Genomic DNA, 22138 nt, shown 5'->3' with positions numbered 1-22138 from the left:
TTCCTATACCTTCCCGTTCCTCTTTTTCTCTCTATCATTCACATTCAATAACTTTTCTTTTTCAGAACAAGGCTCACGGAAAGGTAATCTGCCATTCCTTTAAGCTTTCTGTACATAACTGGTTTCTTCTTCACTGAGGTAATTTTACAATGTGGTCAGGTTTTCTACGAGCTTCCCAAACTTATCCAACTGCCTTCCTGCCTTCCAGTCTCACGTCTTGCAATCGGGACACACTCTCTTCTGAAATCTTGTGTCCTATCCTTTGTCAACCACCACATACTTAGTGGCCTCTGCATGCAAAGCACTTTGAGAAATATAGTTACCTATCAAGACATGTTCTCCTGTCCTAGGAGAGATTACAGACTGGTTATGGAGAAAATGCTGGTGCTTAGAGAAAAACATAAGACTTAAAGAGATGAAATATCGAAACTTTCACAAGCCATCAGAGTACCGTCAAATGAGTAAGAGGAGATTCCTGTCAAAGCAGAGGAAAAAGAAGGAAAATGAGCATTTAACTAATGCCTCCTATGGGCTAGGCACTACTCCGGGTGATTTTTTTTTTTTTTTTTTTTTGCGTGTTTCACCTCGTTTAATTTTCACAGCTATTTACAGCCCTACTTTCTGAAAACAGGTAGATACACTTCAGATATGTTCAGTAACCCAAACAAGACCATTCACACATTCAAATTTCAGTGGGGGCTGACTCACTGCCAGGCTTTGTTCTGTATAGACTGCACACAGAGCTGTGAACAAGACTGAGTAAGTCCTTTCTCTCAGGGAGCTGACGTTTTAGTAGGAAATAGAGGCAATAAACAATTATAGTAGTTCCATTTACTGATAAGAGACAATCTAAACACAAAACACATTAAGGAGAAAGAGAATGATTACAGGGAGCAAAATGATAGGTCAGGGGAGACATCTCTGAGGAAGTGCGCTGAGGTCTGGACACCAAGGGAGGGGGAGGGAAGATGGTGGAGATGAGGTGCAAAGGCTCCGCAGCAGGAAGGAGCTGGCTTGTTCAAGAAGCAGAAAGGCGGCCGATGAGGCTGCAATGCGGTGGGAACAAGGCAGGGCTGGCAGAAGAAGGAATGGGCCTCCAGGGGTTGGACCCTGGAGGCCCTTGGTAAGGGTTTACATTTGATAAGTCCCACGGGAAGGAGTTTGAAGCTGTGGCATGACATGTTCTGATTTATAGCTTTAAAAGTTTGCCTTACAAAGAACAAAAAGTATTTGCAAAGCCACATTGAGGGCCTGGGGAAAAATGTGGAACCATTTAACCTCCCCACAAGAGGAATTCCTGATATTCTCGCAAGCATTGGGGACTACCAATTTAGAAGGCCGAGCCTTCGATCTTGGGGCTTGCCCCTATGAAGCTTGTTACTGCAAAGGAGAGGATAAGCCTACTTAAAATTGTGCCTAAGAGTCACTCCCAGAGAACCTCTTCTGTTGCTTAGATGTGGCCCATCTCTCTCTAAGCCCACTTGGCAAGTAAAGTCACTGCCCTCCCCTCTACATGGGACATGACTCCCAGAGATGAGCCTGGCCCTGGCATCACGAGACTGAGAACATCTTCTTGACCAAAAGGGGGAATAGAAATGAAACAAAATAAAGTTGCAGTGGCTGAGAGATTTCAAATGGAGTTGAGAGGTCACTCTGGAGGTTATTCTTATGCATCATATAGATATCCTTGTTCAGTTTTTAGTGTATTAGAATAGCTAGAAGGAAATACCTGAAACTGTTGAACTACAATCCAGTATCCTTAATTTTTGAAGATGATCATATAACTACATAGCTTATATGATGTGACCGTATGATTGTGAAAACCTTGTGGCTCACACTCCCTTTATCCAGTGTATGGACAGATGAGTAGAAAAAAGGGGGACAAAAAGTAAATGAATAATGGGGGGGGAGGAATGTGAGATGTTTTGGGTGTTCTTTTTTACTTGTATTTTTATTTTTAGTTTTATTTTTTGGAGTAACGAAAATGTTTAAAAAATTAATTGTGGTGATGAATGCACAACTATATGATGATACTGTGAACAACTGACTGTACTTTTTTGGATGACTGTACGGTGTGTGAATATACCTCAATAAAATTGCATTAAAAAGTGTTATTAAAAAAACTATAAAACAGTAATAATGTATTTGAGGTTTAAAAACAAACACATTTAATTAAAAAAGAAAAAGGTTGGCTTTGGCTACTGTTTGGAGACCAGACTGTAGGTGGGCAGAAATGGAGGCAGAGAGAACTATTTGGAGGCTGTAGTCATCCAAAGAAGAGGCAGCCATGGTTTGGAGGAACACCGGCAAGCAGACCCATCAGGGTAGTGAAGGCCCAGCATCCGGGCTTTGGGGTTAGAGGCAACAGTGAGAAAGCCCATGTTCACAGCGGGGGGTACGTAAATAGTTCACAGAGGAGCAGTGAGCAAGTGAAGAGCTGAGGCTATTCCTTAAAGTTTCAGTATATGATACAAACAAAAAGAGCTCTCTCTTGTTTGGTCATAAACAACAAGCTGTAGGAAAAGTCACCAAGAGAAGAAAAGATTGCCACTCTCTGCTAAAATACCCCTGGTGAAAACATTCATTCTCACAACTTATTTCTGTTCTTAGTCAACATCTTAGGCAGAAAGAAAATCACAACAGTGAAAGTCAGTGAGGTTTTCTCCTCAAGGGGATGAAACCCCAATCAAATATTTCAGGTGTTGTGACCTTGACATATCCATGGAAGAGGACATAACAAACAGCATTTTAGAAGAGAGAGAGAGAAAAAAAGGTAAGTTTTCCAACTCCATTTCCTCTATGAACTGCCTCGCCATCCACCACTGCCCAACAGACCAGACCAGAAAAACAAGAAACACCTCAATTCCCAGGTAACCAAGTAATTCCATAAAAGTCATTCACTTTCAGGACTGGAAGCTCTTTTTTTAAAGAAAAACACCAAAAAAGAGAAGTTGGTGTATCAGCTTCCCTTTTGTGCAGTCATGCGCTAAGATACAAAAACCAAGCACCTTCCTCAGCAGACCTTACTTAAAAGAATTGTACTCATTTTCAAAACTAAGCAAAGGGCTCACACTTTTACAGAGAGCTTTTATTTCATCTCCAAGTCCAAAGAACCTTGTGGGGGACAAGAGCCATGCACTGGTCCTCCTCAGTATAAAAGGAAAATACACACATGGCATGGGAAGCTAATTGCCGCACAGAGAAACTGGTAATAGTTTTTTAAAATTATAAGCAAGTCTGTGTTGAATTATCAGCTTTAATCTATAAGAGACAAATGAAAAAAAAAAAAAAAATAAAACAATGACCATTCAAACTAAACATATTTCTCTTAACCTTTATAATATAGGCTTAAGTTGCAAATTTAAGCCTCCCTAAAAAGTCCTGCCTTCCCAAATTTTCTGTAACACACACAAACACACACACAATATATTATGCATGTTTTAGCAGAAAATTTCTGCACTCATAAACTCTGATGAGTAGGTCTATGCCTACTCATGGATATGTCTTGTTCATTTTCCAACAACTACCTTATTAGCTGTTATCTCTCTTCCTATTTCAGAACATTCTTAGGGAAAACAAAAACAAAAATCTTATTCGAGTGCCAGAATTCTCATTTTGTCAAGGACTGTTTCATAGTCAGCTGTTCTCATTTCTATTTATTAATTCCCTTCAATTCATAATTTAGTTAATTCTCACACTATTCATACTTCCACACAATTGCCCCATCTCCTAATACTTAGAAATAACACCCAAGTCTTGGTGGAACTATGGCTGATCTAATGAATGGCCATTTCTATTACAGGATTTTATAAGCATGCATTATGGGTCCAGATATGCAAATGGCCTCAGTAACAAAGAGAATAATCCTCTGCATGTCAGAAGAACTTTCAGGGCCCTTTAAAGCTCTGGGAAGAATTATAGCCTATTAAAGGTGGAAGAGACCATAATCTGGCCCACAAAAATGTACACAAGAAAACAAAGTCCTGGAAAGTTAAATGGCTTACTCAACGTCACAGGGCTATTTGGATCTGACTTCAGGAAATGAGCATGCACATGATTAGAATCTTCCTACTGTCTCATTGATTTTCCTATCTCAGCAACATTCTCAAAAAGCTGATCCTAATCAAGGAATTGCAAATTAAATCACAATGCCACATCCCTATGGCTAAAATCTGCAATGCGAACTCCCACACACAGGCCAGTGGGAGTAGAAAGTGATGGAATAACCACTTTAGGAAAACTATTTAGCGCTACTAAAGTTGAACATACACACAGCCTATGACCAAGCACTCCAAATCCTAGATACAAACATGCATCAAAAGACTATGAGAATGTTCAGAGACGCATTGTTCACATTAGTCAAAAAACAGAAACACAGCAAATGTCCATCAATAGTAGAAAGGATAAATAAATTGTGGCATGGATGAATATGGAAAACTACATAGCAATGGAAATAAATGACCTACACCTACATGTAACAACATGGTTGAATCATACAAACATAAATGAGAGAAAGAAGCATAACACAAAAGAAAACATCCTGATGCTATTATATAAAGTTAAAGAACCTAGGAAAATCATTCACTGACATTAGAAGTCAGGATACTGGTTATCTCTGGAAAAGACAGAAGGGATACAAGCATGAGAAGGTTTTCAGGGCTCTGGTAATGTCCCATTTCTTGATCTGCGTGGTGTGTCTCTGGGTGGGACCTTTTGTGGTAGATGATTCACTGAGCTATGCCCTAACAATCTGTGTACTACTCAATCTATACACTATGCTTCTATTTTAAAATGTTTGAAAAAAATGTGATCCTTGCTTATGGGATGGATTTCAACATATTTATTCCACTTCTTTCACAAAAAGGAATATTGACATTATTGTCAAAACTTGTTCCAAGTGTTCTGACTACTTTTCATCTACATTTTTGTGATTGGGCAAGGATGAATGGCCACCGTGAAAATATGCTGTTCTGGCTTACCTTCTGTAATAGACTCAGCCATTTCACCCCCCAAAGGCCTGCTTATTCGTGTACTCTACATCACAGGCAAGAGTTTGTCTCAAAGAAAATTTCAGAGAGACAATAAGAGCAAAAAGGTGTATTATCTCTTTTCCAGATACTGCTAATAAAAATGTTCCTTTTGGAACCTCAGTCCAAAGCTTGAGAACTAAAACCAAGCACTTCTTTGCTGCATAATGATCTTCTAGATCTAGCGTAACAAACGGTTATGTTTGCAGGCCTACTTCAGGCTACTGGGAATGGTGGGAACAGAGGGTTGAGAAAGATGGGATGCCTTATTAAGACAGCTGCAGAGAATAATGTCCGTGCAGTAGGAGAAAAAATTTCCTTGATCATTTTAAATGCTCCACAGAGAAATTCCTCACAAAGTTTAGCTTATTTTACCTATTTATAAACATTCTTAAAAAGCTGTATTTTAACATAATTATATTTATAATATCTTTTATATTAGTTATATAGTATTACATACCATAGTAATTTAAATTATATTATTTTAATTTTATTTAAATACTAGTGAGGTAAATTAATAAAACTTAAGATTATTTTTAACAAAAAGTGGTTTAACAAAGAAATACTTAAGTTTAAAAATATTTTGTTTTATTTACCTTTTTCTTTGCAAATAAAAAATGGCACATATTCTAACTCTAAGGGTATTATCTTACAGAATCCTCTCAAGACTTTTTTTGTAAAATCTGATAATTTATACACATTCAAAAAATGCAAATGTAGTGTGAAGAGAAGCACCAAATGTGGTGCAAAGGATCATTTCAGTCAGTCACATCCACTATTATTAGCATTACCAAAGGGGAGAAAAAGTGAACTGAAATTTTGCACTTCTGGCTTTCACTTCCACTTGAGTTCTGCATATCCCTTATCAGTAATGCACATTGGAATGGCAGATGAGATTTTTAACAATAACTTAACCTACAGCTAAATTTCCTTCCATCCAGACACTATATTTCAGAATTAGAAAAAAATACCCAGTGCTAACTGGCTTCACTAAATTCATGATTCCAAATCTAAAATGAGTACTCAACCTGCCAGCCAAGAACTCTTCTCTGCTTCCCTGGTGGGTTCATTCTCTCAGTGATCAAAACTGCCAGTGGTTCACCTTCTCCTCTCCTGTAACTTCCAACAACCCTCCCTCCCATTCTCTGTCGGAGAACTAAAACAGCCCCTCTCACTGTCACCTCTCATCCTTCCCACCCGCTTCCCACTCTCTGCCTCACCCCTGTATAGGGGTAAAAGGTGAACCCCTCATTCATGTTCCACTATTCCTTATCTCTTCTCACCTTCAAAGACATTCCTTTTGCAATGAAACTCTCCCTTTTTTGCCTTCCCAACTTCCTCCTGTCTTCTGGGTCATTTCTACTGAATACTGTATAGGCATAGCATTTCCCTTTTGTGGTAGAAAATGCAATCCTTTCTTTGACCCTCTTTCCACCTCTCTGGTAGAGTCTGCTAATTGCCTGCCAATTACTGATTTTTCCCTTCTCTCAAATGAAGCAAACTCCCATTTTAGTGAGCACACTGCAATCCAGCTACAAGATGTTTGCAGGTCTCTTCGCAACCAGTGCAGTCGTGTGCCTGGATCTGAGTTCCAGCCTAGAGCGTAAGCCAAGGTGGGTGGGCTCTGGGAAATCTCTCTTGCAACACAGCTCAGAGACCACTCTTTTCAAAGTCACCAGTGAGCTCAATTTGCCAAGTCTAACTCTCCAGTTTTATCTTAGCCTCTCAGCAGCAAGACCCAATACACGCCTCACCCACTCTTGAAACACTCTCATTTTGGTTCCCAGGAATCCACAAAACCCTGATTTTCCTCCTACCTTACCAGTCACCCCTTCTCAGACTCATTTTGCTGGCTACTTCCTGGCTTTCTGAATTCCACCATCCTTGACACTCACTTTCTACTCTTAACTCTAGTCACACCCTTGTGATTATCTGAGACCTGTGGTTTCAAACAACATTTATACTCAGTCTGATGACACTGGAATGCAAATTCACATATCCAAACTAGGTATCTGACTTAGATGTCTAAAAAGCATCTCAAGATTTCCTTATTTGGCCAAACAAAACTCTCCTCTCCCTTGGCTAGAACTGTGGTCCTTTTATCTTGCTCAGAGCCACCATCCACTCCACTCGGGGGCCCAGTGCAAACACTGGAAAGTCATCCTTGACTCTTTCCCTCCAGCCCCCCACCTCTCCGCCCACCCCCCAGCCCCATTCACCGGCAGTCCTGTCTGCTCTGCCATCACACCTCTCCATCTCCACTGCTGCCAGCCTGTGCCAGCTGGCATCATCTTTCACCAGACCTCTGAGATGACCAGTACAACCCCCTGCTAATCCTCCAACTCCCCCAAAGTCTACTACCTAAGCAGCAGTCAAAGCACTCTTTTCAGCACCTGACTGTGCCTCCACCCTGGTTAAAACCTGTTGCTGGACGTCTACCACCCTGAAGAATCAAGCCCAAAACTCCCCACGTGACTCCTCTCTTCTCATCTCCTGCCCCTCTGGCCCTGAAGCATATGCCCTGGCCCCACTGACCTTTTCCTTCTTTTCCAATTTTTTAAACACCTCAGCTCTGTACTGCTTTAGTTTTTAATATCAGTTATTTCCTCCATCAGAAATGCCCTTTCCCTTTGTCTTCTCACCACCAGCCCTTCTCACCCTCATTCAGGGGATCAGCTAAGCAGAGGCAGCTCCTCCAATTGCTCCCACATCATCCCCATTTGATTTTCTTCATGGGAAACTGTGTTGTTCATTAATTCTTTACTGTCTGCTTCTCCTCACTATGCTATAGTAAGCAGGGCCTTGTGGACCTCATTTACTACCACATTCCCAGCATCTGGGATGCTGCCCAGCAAACAGTAAGTGCTCAATAAATTATGTGTTGAATGGATCAAAACAGAATCTCAAAAGTCAGTCCCATAATCTGAACCATTACACCAATGTTGAAAACTCTTAATAACAGACCTGAGAACTACCTGGCTACTCTATAATGGTCACTTTTAGGTACAGAAATCTCACCCCTCCTGAGGCAGGCAATTCCACCCCCAACAACTGGGATGATTCAAAAACCCTTCCTTCTGACCCCCTGCAGCTTCTGCTCATGTGTGGAGACCTTTAAGTCGAGGCAGGACACAGTTCTATTTCACAAGGGACAGTGCAGATACCTGGAGGGGGTGACTGTACCTCCTTTTGGCAGGGTGGTCCCAGCCTGACAACAGTGCTGCACGTGGGCTAGTGGTGACTCTTACCACCATCCTCCCACATGCCCCAAGCTTGCCCTGGAGTACAGTGCCATCTCATATGAGCTGTCACACCAGGCCACGAATATTCAACTCTGCCCCAACTTACCACTTCTCAACTGGCTGGGCCAACTGATCTCTTTCTCAGGAAGCGCAGTTTGGTTTTGGTTAACCGTGCCTTCCAGCTCAAGTTCATACACAATCTCCAGCCCATCTATCTCTGCTTGGTGCTTCTATAACCTGAGTACTGTCATTCCAGAGAATATGACTCTCAGCTCAAGACACCCTCTTCCTAGATACAGCTTACCTTTCCCAACACAGGGTACCTGCTCCATTCTTTGCAGAAAGCCTCTTGGCCTCCTTTCTTGCCAATGGAATGTTGCTCCCTCCCTCAAACACTACAGCTGTCTTTTTTATGAACCTTCATCAACTTCAGTTAAAAATTAAAAACAAACAAGGAAGTCAATTTAAAAATCAACTCACAACACTGAGTGATCTTCTGGATGTTGGAAGAGATGCGCTGGGCCAGCTGGGCAGGGTCCCCACCAATTCCCGGAGTGTAAGACATGTTTGACTGGCTTATTCACGAATCTCATCAGATGCTGGGGGGCTGTGCAGAAATTTCTCTAAGCAGTCACCTAAATAACATAAAAGTCACAAAATTGTTAGCTTTAACGTTACTGGCTTACATTTTCCAAATTATCAATCTGGGAGGTTATAAGCATAATTAATTTAAAAGGGTTAAAATCAAGCCGTAAAATTCTCATGTCTAGGGGAAAAAAAAACTGGTCTTTATAGACAGTCATGTTAAACATGTAACCAATTAAAAGAACATTCAAACCACACATTCCCTTATAAAACTCCCTTGGGCTCTCCAAGGCAGGGTTATTAAGTCTGTTTTCTGTGTAGAATTTTAATTATTTATAAAATTTCTCCTCAACTAAACAAAAACAACTATAAGGCAGGGACTGCATGGTTACTTAGCTTTTTCTCCAACATTTAGGACAATTCCTGGCACAGAGCAGGCATTTATTATTAACATTAAAAAATATCATTAATATTTGTTACATGAACACAGTCTTCAGGCTATGCCCAGAAATGCTGTTATATCTAATTTAACACACACACACACACACACACACACACACACACACACACACACACACACACAATTCTTTCCTTCTCTGCTAATTTCTCCCTTCTCTTTCTGAGAAAACAGTATCTAGCTCAAGGATTGTTAAAGAAAGGAGCTCAGGAATCTAGGACTAAGGGGTCTCTAATTTAATGGGAAAGGTCAAATCTGAGACAGCAGTCAGCTGTTGGGAAGAGAAAGCATGCCCGACAAATGCTCAGCACACTTTGCAAAAGAGCAAGGAGAAGGGAAGAACCCATCCCAGCATCTCAGAATCAAGGGTTCAGAAGAAGGTAGAAAAGAGGACTGCACCCGAGTATGGAATTGTGCTTGGAGAACTTCAACCACCCTGCCCCCTGCTCCTGCCAAGTGTGCATGGCTACTGCAGCCATAGGTGGTCAGCTACCAAGTCAGTGCCCTAATTGCCCAATACATGCCCCCGCATTAAACCAAGCACTGGGAGAAAGCAAAACAGAGATAAAGCATCTGTTCAAATCAAGTTTTTAATTTCAGTCAAAAGATTTAAGGTCAAACAACAAAAACCAACACAAAGCAGCAGAAGGCCAAGGGCTAGGCAAAAATGACAGGGACTACAAGGAAACATCACTATTGCCCAGGCCCGGAAAGATTTATAAACCTGAAATAAAGGGTCTGATGCTTGGCCATGACTGGTATGGAGAACAAGGGCAAAGACAGGGACCTAGAGCCGAAGGACCCGCAGTGTGCGGGAAGGTGACGACCACAGGAAGGGGAGGCCCCTGGCAACCCTGGATCACATGATACTGGCTGGGAAGAGGGGAACAACCTAACTCTGCTACACATCTGCCAAGTGATAAGCATCTCACATTGATTACCTAACTTAATTTTCACAACCTCTCCTTAAAGTCACTAGCATTATCTTTGTTTTACTGGTGAGTGAACTGTGGCTTATGAAGATTAAGTAACCCAACCAGAACAAGGTGAGGTGGAAATCATCTCCAGGGTTCTGATTCCAAAGCCACCCACACAAAACTAATGTCACAGAGGAGGGAGGACCCTGGATGCCAGGGTTAGTTTGAATACACTGCAATTAGAAGCCACGACACATTTCTTGTAGGACAGAAGACACCACAATGAAATATGTATCTTTGTCCTATGGGACAGTCCTGACAGGAAGTACTGGTTCCCTACCTGAAACAGTGGTGCATGGTGGAATGTGCTGGCCAGTCTGGAAAGCCTGGGAGGTTAAGATGCCTTCTATTTCCCTTCCTTGCTCGATGGGCCCAGTTTTTCCATTTGGGGGCTTTGGGACCCCCTCCCCAAGTCCTGGAGATAGGCCCCAAACCAATTTCATACAAGAATAAATTCAAACCTCAAATCAGACAGTGGAAATGGTGCAGCCGGGCAGCAGGCACACACCTCCCAGGCAACCTGGGACCCGGGCACAAACATGTGACGAGCTGGGGCCAGACAGAACAAGATCAGGCCTGGGGACTACACGACACCAACACAGCCCTGAGTTTCCTTCAAACCACCAAAGGACGTCTAACTTCTGTTTTATACATAATACACCTTTATTGAGTTATAATTCACACACTGTACAAGTCAGACACTTAAAATGAACATTTGCAGGTTTTTTTAAATGCATTCACAGTGTTGTGCAACTATCATCACAAACAATTTTGGAATATTTTCATCACCTAAAAAGAAAACCTACAACCATTACTAGTCATTTCCCATTTATCCCCAACTCTCTGGTCCTAGGCAACCCTTAATATAACGTACGTCTTTATGGATTTATCGATTCTGGACATTTCACATAAATGGAATCCTAAAATATGTAGTCTTTTGACTGGCTTATTTCTTTTACCTTGTTTCAAGGTTCATCTATATTATTGCATAGATCAGTACTTCATTCGTTTCTATGGCTGAAAAATATTCCATTGGACGGACAAACCACATTTGACTTATCCATTCACCTACTGATGGACACTTCAGTTACTTCCACTTTTTGGCTATTACAAATAATGCTACTATAAACATTCATGTACAAGTTTTTATGTGAGCATACACACACAGACACATTTTCATTTATCTTGGGTAGGTATCCAGGAAAATTGCTGGGTTGTATGGCAATTCTTATGTTTAATCTTTTGAAGAAATGCCAGTTTTCCAAAGTGGCTGCACCATTTTATATTCACACTAGCAGTGTATGAGAGTTCAAATTTCTCCAAATCCTCACCAACACTTGTTATTACCTTTCTGATTATAGCTATTCTGGTGGGTGTGAAGTGGTATCATATTGTTATTGTGATTTGCACTTCCCCGCTAGCTAATGATACTGAGCATTTTTTCATGTGCTTATTGGCTATTTGTATATCTTTTTCTGAGATGTGTCTATTCAGATTTTTGGCTCATTTTTAACTGGGTTATTGGTCTTTTTATTATTGAGTTGTATGAGTTCTTCATGTATTTTAGTTAGACCTTTATCAGATTTATTGTCAAATATTTTTGACCATTCTGTGGACTGTCTTTTCACTTTCTTGATGGTATCTTTTGAAGCAGTAACGTTTTTAATTTTGATGAAGTCCAATTTATCTATTGCTGGTGCTTTGGGAGTTACATCCAAGAAGGCTTTGCCTAACCCAAGGTCACAAAGACTCACTCCTACCCTTTTGTTCTATTGTTTTAGCTCTTAAATTTAGGTCTATGATCCACTGTGAGTTAATTTTTGTATGTAGTATGGGGAAGGGGTCCATACATCTCTTATTCTTAAGTGATTTCTTTTGGAGCTCAGCTGACATGCAACTTCGTCCTCAGGACACCAACAACCTGGGGATTTGAATTTTTTTTTTTTTTAATCCTTTGGATGGCAGAATGTAAGGCAAATTCTTTGGCTCCGTGATATCTTCCTTTTTCACAGTATAAACTGGCTTGCAGCCATCACAAACATGGGGAATGAGGAAACGTTCCTTCTTATTTATGTACTCTCTTCAGGGACTCCTCTAACCATATGGTTCCATTACAACCTGCACAGGAATGAGTTTTAGATCCACATCTCCAAGTCATGTGCTCAACTCTCTAGTGTCAATGTAAGAATTCACCAATTGCCTTTATAGGTGCCAGTGGGAATTCTATGTCAACTGGAACTTCGTGCCTTGGGCAAGCATTTGGGCCTGCAGCCAAGATCAAAATGAGATAATGCATTTCGAGGGACCAAGTTCTTTTCAACCCTGCCCGATGAAAGGTCTGATGTGCACTCACCATTGCAAGGCCAGCATCAACAAGAGGACATGAAAACCTCACTTGCTTCAGGATGACACAACCACATAATTAACTCCTTTTCTCTCCCCCATGGAGAGAACAATCACTGAGTCCTGTAATTCAGACTTAGAATTGTAGCATCTCCCTTAGCTCTCAAAACTGATTCAAGACTAGCCTAAGCCTTTTCAAGTTGTCTCCTTGAGGCACAGTCTCACCTACTCTCTTCAGAGAACTGACCTATTATTTCAGAGAATAAATAGCATTTATTAAGCACCTCAATAAGATATGACCCTTGCTCTCAAAAAGCCTATAATCTAGCTAGAACATAAAATTAAAATACTTGGCATAATCACAGAAAAATACAATATCTCATCAGGTGGTATAAAATCTAATTGCTATAGGATTTCAAAGAAAGAAGAGGTTAAAAAGAATAAATAAAGGACAGGGGAGTCTTGAGAAAGATGTAAGCTGGTCCTTAAGGGTAAAAAGAAAAGGATTTAGGGAGAGAGAGAAGGGCCAGGCATTGCAGACAGCAGTGACGGGAAGGTGAGCCACAAGCACAGAGGCAGGGGGCGAGAGAGATGCCTTCCTGGGTGGTGGGAAGGGCCCAGCCAGAGAGGGTGCTCACTGAGAGGTGAGGCTGTGGGAAGGAGCCCCATGCTGCTGGGGTCAGCAGGGCCTATCTCTGTTAAATACCTTTAGATCAACCTCCTCTTCAGACCACCCCACTGGCCCTGTCTGCACCCAGTCAGGAGAGATCAATAAGCAGGAACAGACTTTAGATGTATGGCCAATTGCACAACCTTAGCACTTGGCTTCTTTGTATAAAGTGGACCCAGATGCAATAGCTATAAGTATTATCACTGGACACAGCTGGTAATATTCATGAATATTACCATGCTTGTCAGTCCAACTTTTAAAATCCGCATTACACTATATAGTTGGTCAGGAGGGAGGCTACTGTATTTTGAGGGAGAGAAATGCAATTTTAGTGAAGTCTGCCATGTTTTAAGCAATCTGAAAAAGAATTAAGTAATTAGCACTGGGGAGTCAGGAAGAATTCTAGCTCCCTGACAGGTGCCTGCCTTGAATGAATTTGGCTACTTGAGGAAAACCAACTCAGGAAGTTGAGATATAATGGAAGACAGCTAAGTTCTTGAGCACAGAAAGAGGCTCAGTGTTTCCTAGCAGTTTCAACAGTGGGTCTGTATCTAAAGACACGTGGTAAAAAGGAAGTGACACCAGCGCTGAGCCCAAGCCAGTGTGACCCACCCTTGGTCTCCTGTCTGGCAGCAGACTGCTGTGGACGGGAAAGAAAACTGGACCATGTGATCTGGAACTGAGTCTACTTCATAGCTCTGTGGCCTGATAGCAATCACTGCTTTGAGTCTTGGCTTCTGTGGCCTGATAGCAATCACTGCTTTGAGTCTTGGCTTCCTCGTCTGTAAAGATGTTACTACCCATCCTAGAGGGTTACTGTGAGGAGTTGATGAGTTGCATATGGAAAACACCCAACTCACAGGTGTACTCAAAGCTGGACAGAGGAGGAAGTCAATGTTTGCTGAATCTCGGCCTTCTTAACCCGTTCAAATTCAGGATCATTTAGGATAGTGCTCCTCAAAATGTGTCCCAAGGAACTTGATAACTGTACTTAAAGTGGTTACATAAGCAAATATGTTTGTTTTTAGAAAATGTACATGGAAGTGTACGTTCAAGAAGCAAGATGTATACAACCTACTCTCAAATGTTCAAAGATAGCCTGATTAATTAGATTGACAGAGATGGATAAATAGAATGATATGGCAAATGTGGTAAAATGTTAAAATTGACGGATCTGGGAATATGGAGTGGGGTAGGAATTACGTTGGAGTTCTATGGGTTTTGTACTATCTTTGCAACTGTCCTGTAAGTTTAAAACTATTTCAAAATAAAACGTTAAAGGGAAAAAAAAAAAAGTGTACCAAAGATTAGCAACATCAGTATCACTTGGAAACTTGTTAAAATGGAGATTTTCTGACCGACCCTCTCCCCAAATCAGTGTCTCCCAAGGTGAGATCCAGGAATCTGTGTTTAACAAGCCTTCCAGGCCAGTCCTATGCATAGTCAAGTCTGATGAACACCAGTTTAGGAGAGACAGAGCCAGAGCAAGACACACTGGCCACTGGTGACCTTGCAGCTTTGGTATCCTCTTGGGGATCATCTTCAAATGAAAAGCTACATCATTTCAAACCAGATATGTAAACTGTCTATTGACTTTCCCTTTTCACAAAGAAATAATGTATTTTTACAAAAACATGAAATAAACTTACCTTCTTGGTGGGGGACAAGAGCCAATTCAACACGATCATTTTCTTTCATTAAAATACTGAATTCTCTTGATCAGAGAACAGACAAAGAGGTGATCACCTAAGATCAGTATTGAGTGAAGAATGAAAAGCAATTTGCCAATGATGGGTGAGAAAGATATATAAAAATTAAGCAAGATTAACAATGGTGACCATTTATGGAGGGCTTACTATTTCCCAAGCGTTGTGGCTAGGACTTTTACATTTACTTTCTCAGTTAATTCTTACGACAAACCTATGAAGCTGGTACAATTATTCCAATTTCTCACACAAAGAAACTGAGGCATGATGAGAATAAGTAACTTGCCTGAGGTAAGCAAAAAAGCTAAGATTTGAAACTAAGTTTCAGAGTCCATACTTTTTAAACACTAAACCACACTGCTTCCCTATAACAAAATTAGGGACAGGGGAATCCACTCAACTAGAAAAAAACAAATTCACTGCCTTTCCCCAATCCCTGTATGAAGTTTTGTTTTCTCTCCTATATGCGCAAAGATGCTCAGGTTACTATGGCAACTGACCAAAGCGGACCAAAGTAACAAGGCTTACCTAACCCCTCTTCTCTATTATTCTGCTAATAAGTGATATTATACAGACAACAATGGTTAGTTCTTCCGATGAGGAGATATGAGAAATACGGGGCTCAATGGTGAATTTTACTGTAAAAAAAATACACACATATAAAATGATAGCTAACTATAAACTGATTTCAAAGTTTATGATTTTTGTACTAAATCAATGCCACGTTATTCAGATGAGTGCCTGGTCCAGAGCTGACAGGCACTAACATACTCTTGCTGAACACTTTTGAAAGCCCATTCAGAATTCCTAGTTTTATTGCTCAAAATAACAATTACCTAACTCATCATCTAGACCTGCACTGTCAAGGGGAGCCACTGACTATAGGTGGCAATTTAAATTAAAATTAAGTTCAATGAAAATTCAGTTCCTTGTCATCCCAGCCGCCTTTCAAGCACTCAGTAACCACACGCAGCTAGTGTCCACCAGACTGACAACACAGGTACAGAAGATTTCCACCTTCACAGAAAGTTCTCTTGGATAAGCTCATTTAGACACTACAGTAATCATCTTTCTATGAAGACATAAAACACTATAAAAAGGAGGGAAGGGACGATCAAAGCGCCATACTCACAATGAGTCTTCTGAAGACTGTTTCTAAAGAGCACAAAGGAAGAACAAAGGGGATCAAAAATGGAATCTTAAGTGTCAAACACACCCCCCTCCCCCTCTGCTATTATTGAGAATACTGTAGAATCTTTCAGTTTCCCGTTAAGCACGAAGCTTCATGCTCTATAAATCCAGCACGGGCAAAGAAGCACAAACGGGAGGTTTCTACTTTCTGAATCACGAATGCCAGCATAAATCACTGGACCTTCTCTCCACCCAGTGCCCCCAAATGTAAGTTCCTGGGTGGTGGTTATTTCTGTCCACTTTGTGGACTGCTCTATCCTCAATATCTGGCTACCTAGCAGGTGCTTAACAAATATTTGTGGAATGAATGAATAAGTGTAACTGCTTCCTAAGGATACACGCCCTCCTGAGTAAAGAATACCATTTCTAAGTCACAGAATTCCAGAGCCTTCTTTCAAGTCTTAAAGGTCCCAGCTCTTCACTGCCTAGGGGCCATTTCCTATCCCTAGAAGCTCTTCCCCATGATCTTCACGTGACTGGCCTCTTCCTTCTAGCAAGGTCTTATATCGTACTAGAGAAGCCTTCAGTAACTACTGGATGTGAAGTGCAAGTCCCCACTTCTGCCACTCTGTCAACCTCTCCAACTTACTACTTCACACACTCCTCACTATTTAAAATGATCTAATTAGGATACTGGTTATTAATGGATGCCAACCTCTGGAATATAAACACTACAGAGACAACCTTATCAACCTGTATCCACCAGAGATTGTTCAATTAACATGAGGGTGATCACTCCACGACACATGACACGAAGCATTCTCTATATAAGCCACATCAACTTCATGCATTAGCTTAGCAACTACTTTTCACCCTTTTACACACTCAACTTTCAAAATAAATGGAATCACCGAAAACTTTATTCCCACTTACCAAAGGTGTTTTACATAATTTATTTTTCAACAACCAGCACTTAGCTCAAGTTTGAAAGCATAAGCAAAATTAAGAGTTCCTCTTTTTCTGAATGCATAGGGTCGACTTTGTTATTGGAAGCAGCAGAAGTAAATTATCTTTAGAAAAAGATCTTAAGCTAATATGGTATCATATTAACTTCTACAGAAACTTTGAAACTAGAGCATAATTCTTAACTAGCCACACGTCTGAGACAAACCTCAGAGGACTGTCCACATCACAAGACAGTTTTAACATTGTTATCAGTCACTGCCTGGTGGACTTACACCTCCCAGGAAAGGGCCATCTCTGTTACTAAACATAGCATTTCATAATTATTTGCGCACGTTTTAAATACATATAATTATAATCAGAATACACTGAATGTAAGAAACTCTAGAGAAAAAAATGCAGTTTATTTTGAATAAAAAGGCAACGTTTTCTTCCCTTTTTGCAAGAATTTAAAGTAAGGGGCCTAGAAAACAAGGGGGAAAAAGGCGTGAAATACTCTATGTATTTTTTAAAGGTCTTTATGTAAATCGCTTAAAGATTAAGCAGGTCAAAGAAAGTGTGTCAACCAAAGTCTTCAAGTGAAAACAGAAAACCAAATACAATAAGCTTCTTACATAAAGCATACGGTTCGTTCTTTACAACCATGTATTTTCAGTTCCTCTATATTCAAGAAGAGAACTTTGAAGTGCGTTTATTAAATAAATGAGATAAAATGAGGAAGAGATCAACTGGTCTCAGAGGAGGCACAAATAGTGGTCGAGGTAAAACGTGGATTCCCGAGCTCTGCCTCTCGCACCCACCCTGCCGTGAGCGCCCAGCGGGCCAGTGAGCCCACGCCGCCCGGAGCGCCCACCCCAACCCATGCCACCCGGTCCGATGCGCCCATTCCAACCCACCTCACCCGGCCCGGAGCGCCCTCGCCGCCCACCCTCACCCACCAGCGCGCCCGCCAGGCCCAGCGCGTCCATCCCGGAGCGGCCGGCTCCTTGGGCCTTCCTCCAACGCGGGGAATGCGGAAAGCGCGGCCGGGGACCTGGAGCCTGGGGCGGAGCGGGCGGCCGGGGCGGGCAGCGCGGCTCTCCCCTCCCAGAGGCTGCCGCAGAACGCAGGGCGGCGGCCACCTGACGACGCGCACAAAGAGACGCAGAGACCGCAGGGCCTTGGCCTCCGGGGCGCCCCGCCAGACATCCCCCTCCCCAGGGGGCTCGTACCCCGACCTCCTCCGCGGCCTCCTCCTCCTCCTCCTCCGGCCACCTTCCACCGCCCGCCCACAGTGCACCAACAGGGTCCAGCTGATGGGCGGTGGCGCTGAGGCGCGCAGTGCGCAAGCTCGCAACGCAGCCCCTGGCAAGAGGCGGGACGCGCTCCTCCCTATTGGTCCGCATGGCTGAGTGACAGCGGGCCTGTCCCGCCCCCCTCCCCGGTCTGAGCTCAGGAATCGAGTGCGCGCTAAGTTGCCAGAAAGGTGGTCTTTGCGGCCTGACGTTGCGGTCAACGCTTTAGTCTGCGTGCAGAAAAGGAAGGGGAGAGCATGGAGGTTAGATGTCTTCTTTATCGGACGAAGCCAGTCTCCCTAGACTCGTGTCTTCACCCCGCCCCATGATCTCATGCTATCTTGTTTTCTACCCTTTAAATCTGAAGTGGACGCTATTCACAGCTCCACTAAAAAATGCGAACACAAATACACAATTCCAGTATTAACAATGAAGGAATCAGGGAAGAGTCACTTATTAACCAAGTTTTCGTATCACAGGCAACCCATTCTAAGCATCCTTGAAGGGCAGGACATAGTTTTGAAAACAGCTGAGAGTGTCCTAATGGCAAACATTCAAGCATAATGTAATTGTTCGATGAAAAGCATCAATTACTTCTGGTGAAAGAAACACCTTGTCAAATTAATTAGAAGATAGATTGGCTTGGCTTTTGACTATACCCTTTTGAAAGGATCATCAGGACATGTGGTAATCAAAAGTCCAGGTGCACTTCCGTGGGAAAAAAAAAAAAAAAACATTTTGAATTGGGTCTGCCTGAGAAAATTCTAGGTTGTTCTGTATTATACATACATATCTACATAAATGAGTAAGGTTAGCCAGAGGGAAGAAACACAAGAGTCTCTCAGTCTATTTTTCCCTTTCCTACTTTTGACAGAGAAATGGGTACAAGAAACACTTCCTTTTTTCTTATCTTTACTGAAGAAAACTACAGTGCAAACGTGATAAGAAGCAACAATTTATAGTCTCCTTCCATGAGGTGGGGGCAATAGAGAGGTGGGCATGCTGACAAAGGAGAAAGAAAGCTCACACCCAGTCTAAAGGGACATCATGATTCTCTAGAGCAGACGGTAGCCTTTCACGATTATTGGCCCAATATAGTCAAATTATCTGATTTTTCCAGATATGGTGGAAATTCAGGTTTTTATGTAAAATCTCTCCTTTTTCCAAAATTCTTCAATTTTTAGAAAACATTCTGTGATCAGAGAAAATATGTTTCAACTTTTATAATAGAAAATACAGTCAACTGCTGAGTACTAAAGTGGAGAGGGCATTACAGAAAATTTAGCTCTACCTCCTCATTTCCAGATTAAAGAAACTGAAACCCAAAGAAACTTAATCAAAGTCACACAGATAATTACTAGCAGCGTAGGTCCACCGTAGGACCTGATTCAGAATCTGAATGCCTTTCTACCATAGTATTCATTCAGCAACTATTTGTGGAGAGCCTGCCATGTTTCAGGTACTTCCAGGGCAGGTGAAGTGAGGGAGCAAGTGACTAGCTTTGGACAAATTGTATTAAATATTTTGGGGAAGTGGTATCCAGTTGGAGATGTCCAGTGGCCAAGTGACACTAGAAAATGTGAGCCAGAGTTCAGGATTGTTAGGTCAGAGTCATTCAAGAATCCACACAATGCAGCGATCAACGTTTAAGTGTAAAGTTTAAGATTTATTAGAGGAAGAAAGCAGGTGGGAGCCAGCAAAAAGAAAGAAAATGGCTCCAGCTCTCTTTCTGAGAGCGGCATTTTTTAAAGAGAAAAAAAACCACATGGGGAGGGAAGGGTGTCCTGTGCTTTGAGTGGGTGAGGGCTTATCAACTTCTGAGCTGATTGGTTACTAGGGTTCTAATACACTACTCTTCTTTGATGTGCAGCTGTATTATCTATGTGGAGGAAGCAGACCTTTTGGCTTGCTTGTGGCTGTTCATCTTATGGACCTATCTGATCTTGTCTTATCCACCTTTTGGGGTCGAGGCACCACTATGACTGGGATTTCTAAAACAGCCTTTAACCCTTAGTTTATGGTGCACCTGGTACCTATGAGATAAGCTGCGGGGCCCCTGGATCAGACATTCCTTCTATATGTTAGACTCTTTTCTCTGGAATCTGACAAGAATGGAATTCTGATTGAAGCTATGGGAAGAGATGAGCTTGCTGACTCCAAGGGTGGGTGGTAAATTGGTTAAATTCTGTACCCCAACAAACATATGTTCTTAATATTAATCCACGTCCCTGTGGGTGTAAACCCATTGGAAATAGGACCTTTTGAAGATGTTATTTTTAATTAAGGTGTTGGCCAACTGAATAAGGGTGGGTCTTAATTCATGTTATTGGAGAGCTTATAAAGAGAAACCAGAAGTCAAAGAAGCCAGGATGGACATTGCCACATGGCAAGAGGCACAGATACAAGCCAAGGAACCCCAAGGATTGTCAACAGCCAGCTCTAGAACACTACGGGCTTAGGGAGAAAACTAGGCTTGCCAATGTCTTGATTTGGGGCTTCTTCCAGTCTCAAAACTATAAGCCAATAAATTCCTGTTGATTAAGCCGACCTGTCATGTGGTGTTTCTCATAATGTCCTGGCAAAGAGAGACATCTGGGATGTTATGGACTGCTTGTATTTAAGGGGTGGACAGAGAAAGAAAAACATTAAAAAGGAGTCATCAGAGAGATCAGAGCTAAGCCAAGAAAAGATGAACTAAAGAATGAAGGAAACCATTTCAAGAAGAGGGAATGGTCTATGATGTCACATGCCACAGAACGTTCATGTGAATTAAAACTGAAAGTTATGCTCTGGGCTTGAGAATTCGGAAGTGGTTGGTGAACTTAGGAAGAGGCATTTCAATCATTCAAGGTACTATGATGCAAGAACTTACATCTACTTGAGGTCTAACATACGGTGCAAACATCATTTCATGCTCCCTTTGATAGGATCCTAGACTGTGGGAGGGGATGATTTAATAATGCACCTGATGCTTAGTGGCCCTTTCAGGTTACCGTGCTTATTACTGACTGAACTGAACCAAAGTCCAGCTGCTTGACACATCCTCCTGGGCTTGTTCAAATTTCTCATGTTTTAAAATATGTTATCAATGGGTTCATTCTGAGTCTTTTGAAAACCCCAAAATGGATTTTACCTCTGTATTCAAATGGGGAAAATATGTATATTTTAGGTAACTTTGCAATATTTAAAGACACAGGATAAATGCCTTCCAAAAGAGTTCCTGGCACTTCTAGTGTCCCGTCTGAAGGTCTGCCTGCTACTTAGTGAAATGCAGCCAGGTGCCTTGGACCTGGCAGGGCTCAAAAAGTCTGCTGATTCCAAGAGTGGTAACATCATCACTGCCAACACAAATCCTTTACACTTGTGGGAGTTACCTATGGCTGGAGGCCTGTATTTTGGATTTTTCAAGGCTAGTAATTTGGGGGATTTGGGCCTTCTTGGAGAGATTTTGAAGGGCAATCGGAAGTCCTTGAGTGGAAATGACTTGTCAGCAGGCTTGTTGTCTCCTTGTTAATCTAAATACCACCTCCATAACCTGTGCCTTGTAAGAATTAGAGCTGCCATGGCTAAAGCTCAGTGTGTGGAGTAGTGAGTCTGGTGAATGGAAGGAGATAATTGCCAGCTCATTTTACAGTCAGTGGGCTACAAATAGACCATTATGGGGTCTTGTGGGGAAACCAGAGAAGTAAAAGACTAAAAAAGGGAACTATAGTCACACTATGCAGTCCACATCGTTATACAATCGTCTTCAAGAATTAAGGTC

General features: G+C 41.8%; 1 protein-coding gene across 3 annotated transcripts in view; it reads right to left on the bottom strand.

Annotated features, from left to right (window-relative positions):
• The window catches only part of STX7 (syntaxin 7), a 62489-nt gene extending 44072 nt beyond the window's left edge, over positions 1-18417 (bottom strand). Inside the window, exons 1-2 of one of the 3 annotated variants that reach the window (XM_037842522.1) lie at positions 18313-18417; positions 8750-8904 (exon numbers count right to left, since the gene is read on the bottom strand). In XM_037842522.1, coding sequence (XP_037698450.1) covers positions 8750-8834 — 85 coding nt within the window. In that variant the 5' untranslated portion in view covers positions 8835-8904; positions 18313-18417. Of the gene's footprint in view, positions 1-8749; positions 8905-18039; positions 18290-18312 lie in introns of those variants that run through there. The other 2 variants (XM_037842524.1, XM_037842523.1) reach the window with 2 other exon arrangements.
• Positions 18418-22138: the final 3721 nt, after the last annotated feature.

Source organism: Choloepus didactylus, chromosome 7, assembly GCF_015220235.1.
Source record: "Choloepus didactylus isolate mChoDid1 chromosome 7, mChoDid1.pri, whole genome shotgun sequence".
Lineage (NCBI taxonomy): Eukaryota > Metazoa > Chordata > Mammalia > Pilosa > Megalonychidae > Choloepus > Choloepus didactylus.
This window is presented reverse-complemented; position numbering and strand designations above follow the sequence as displayed.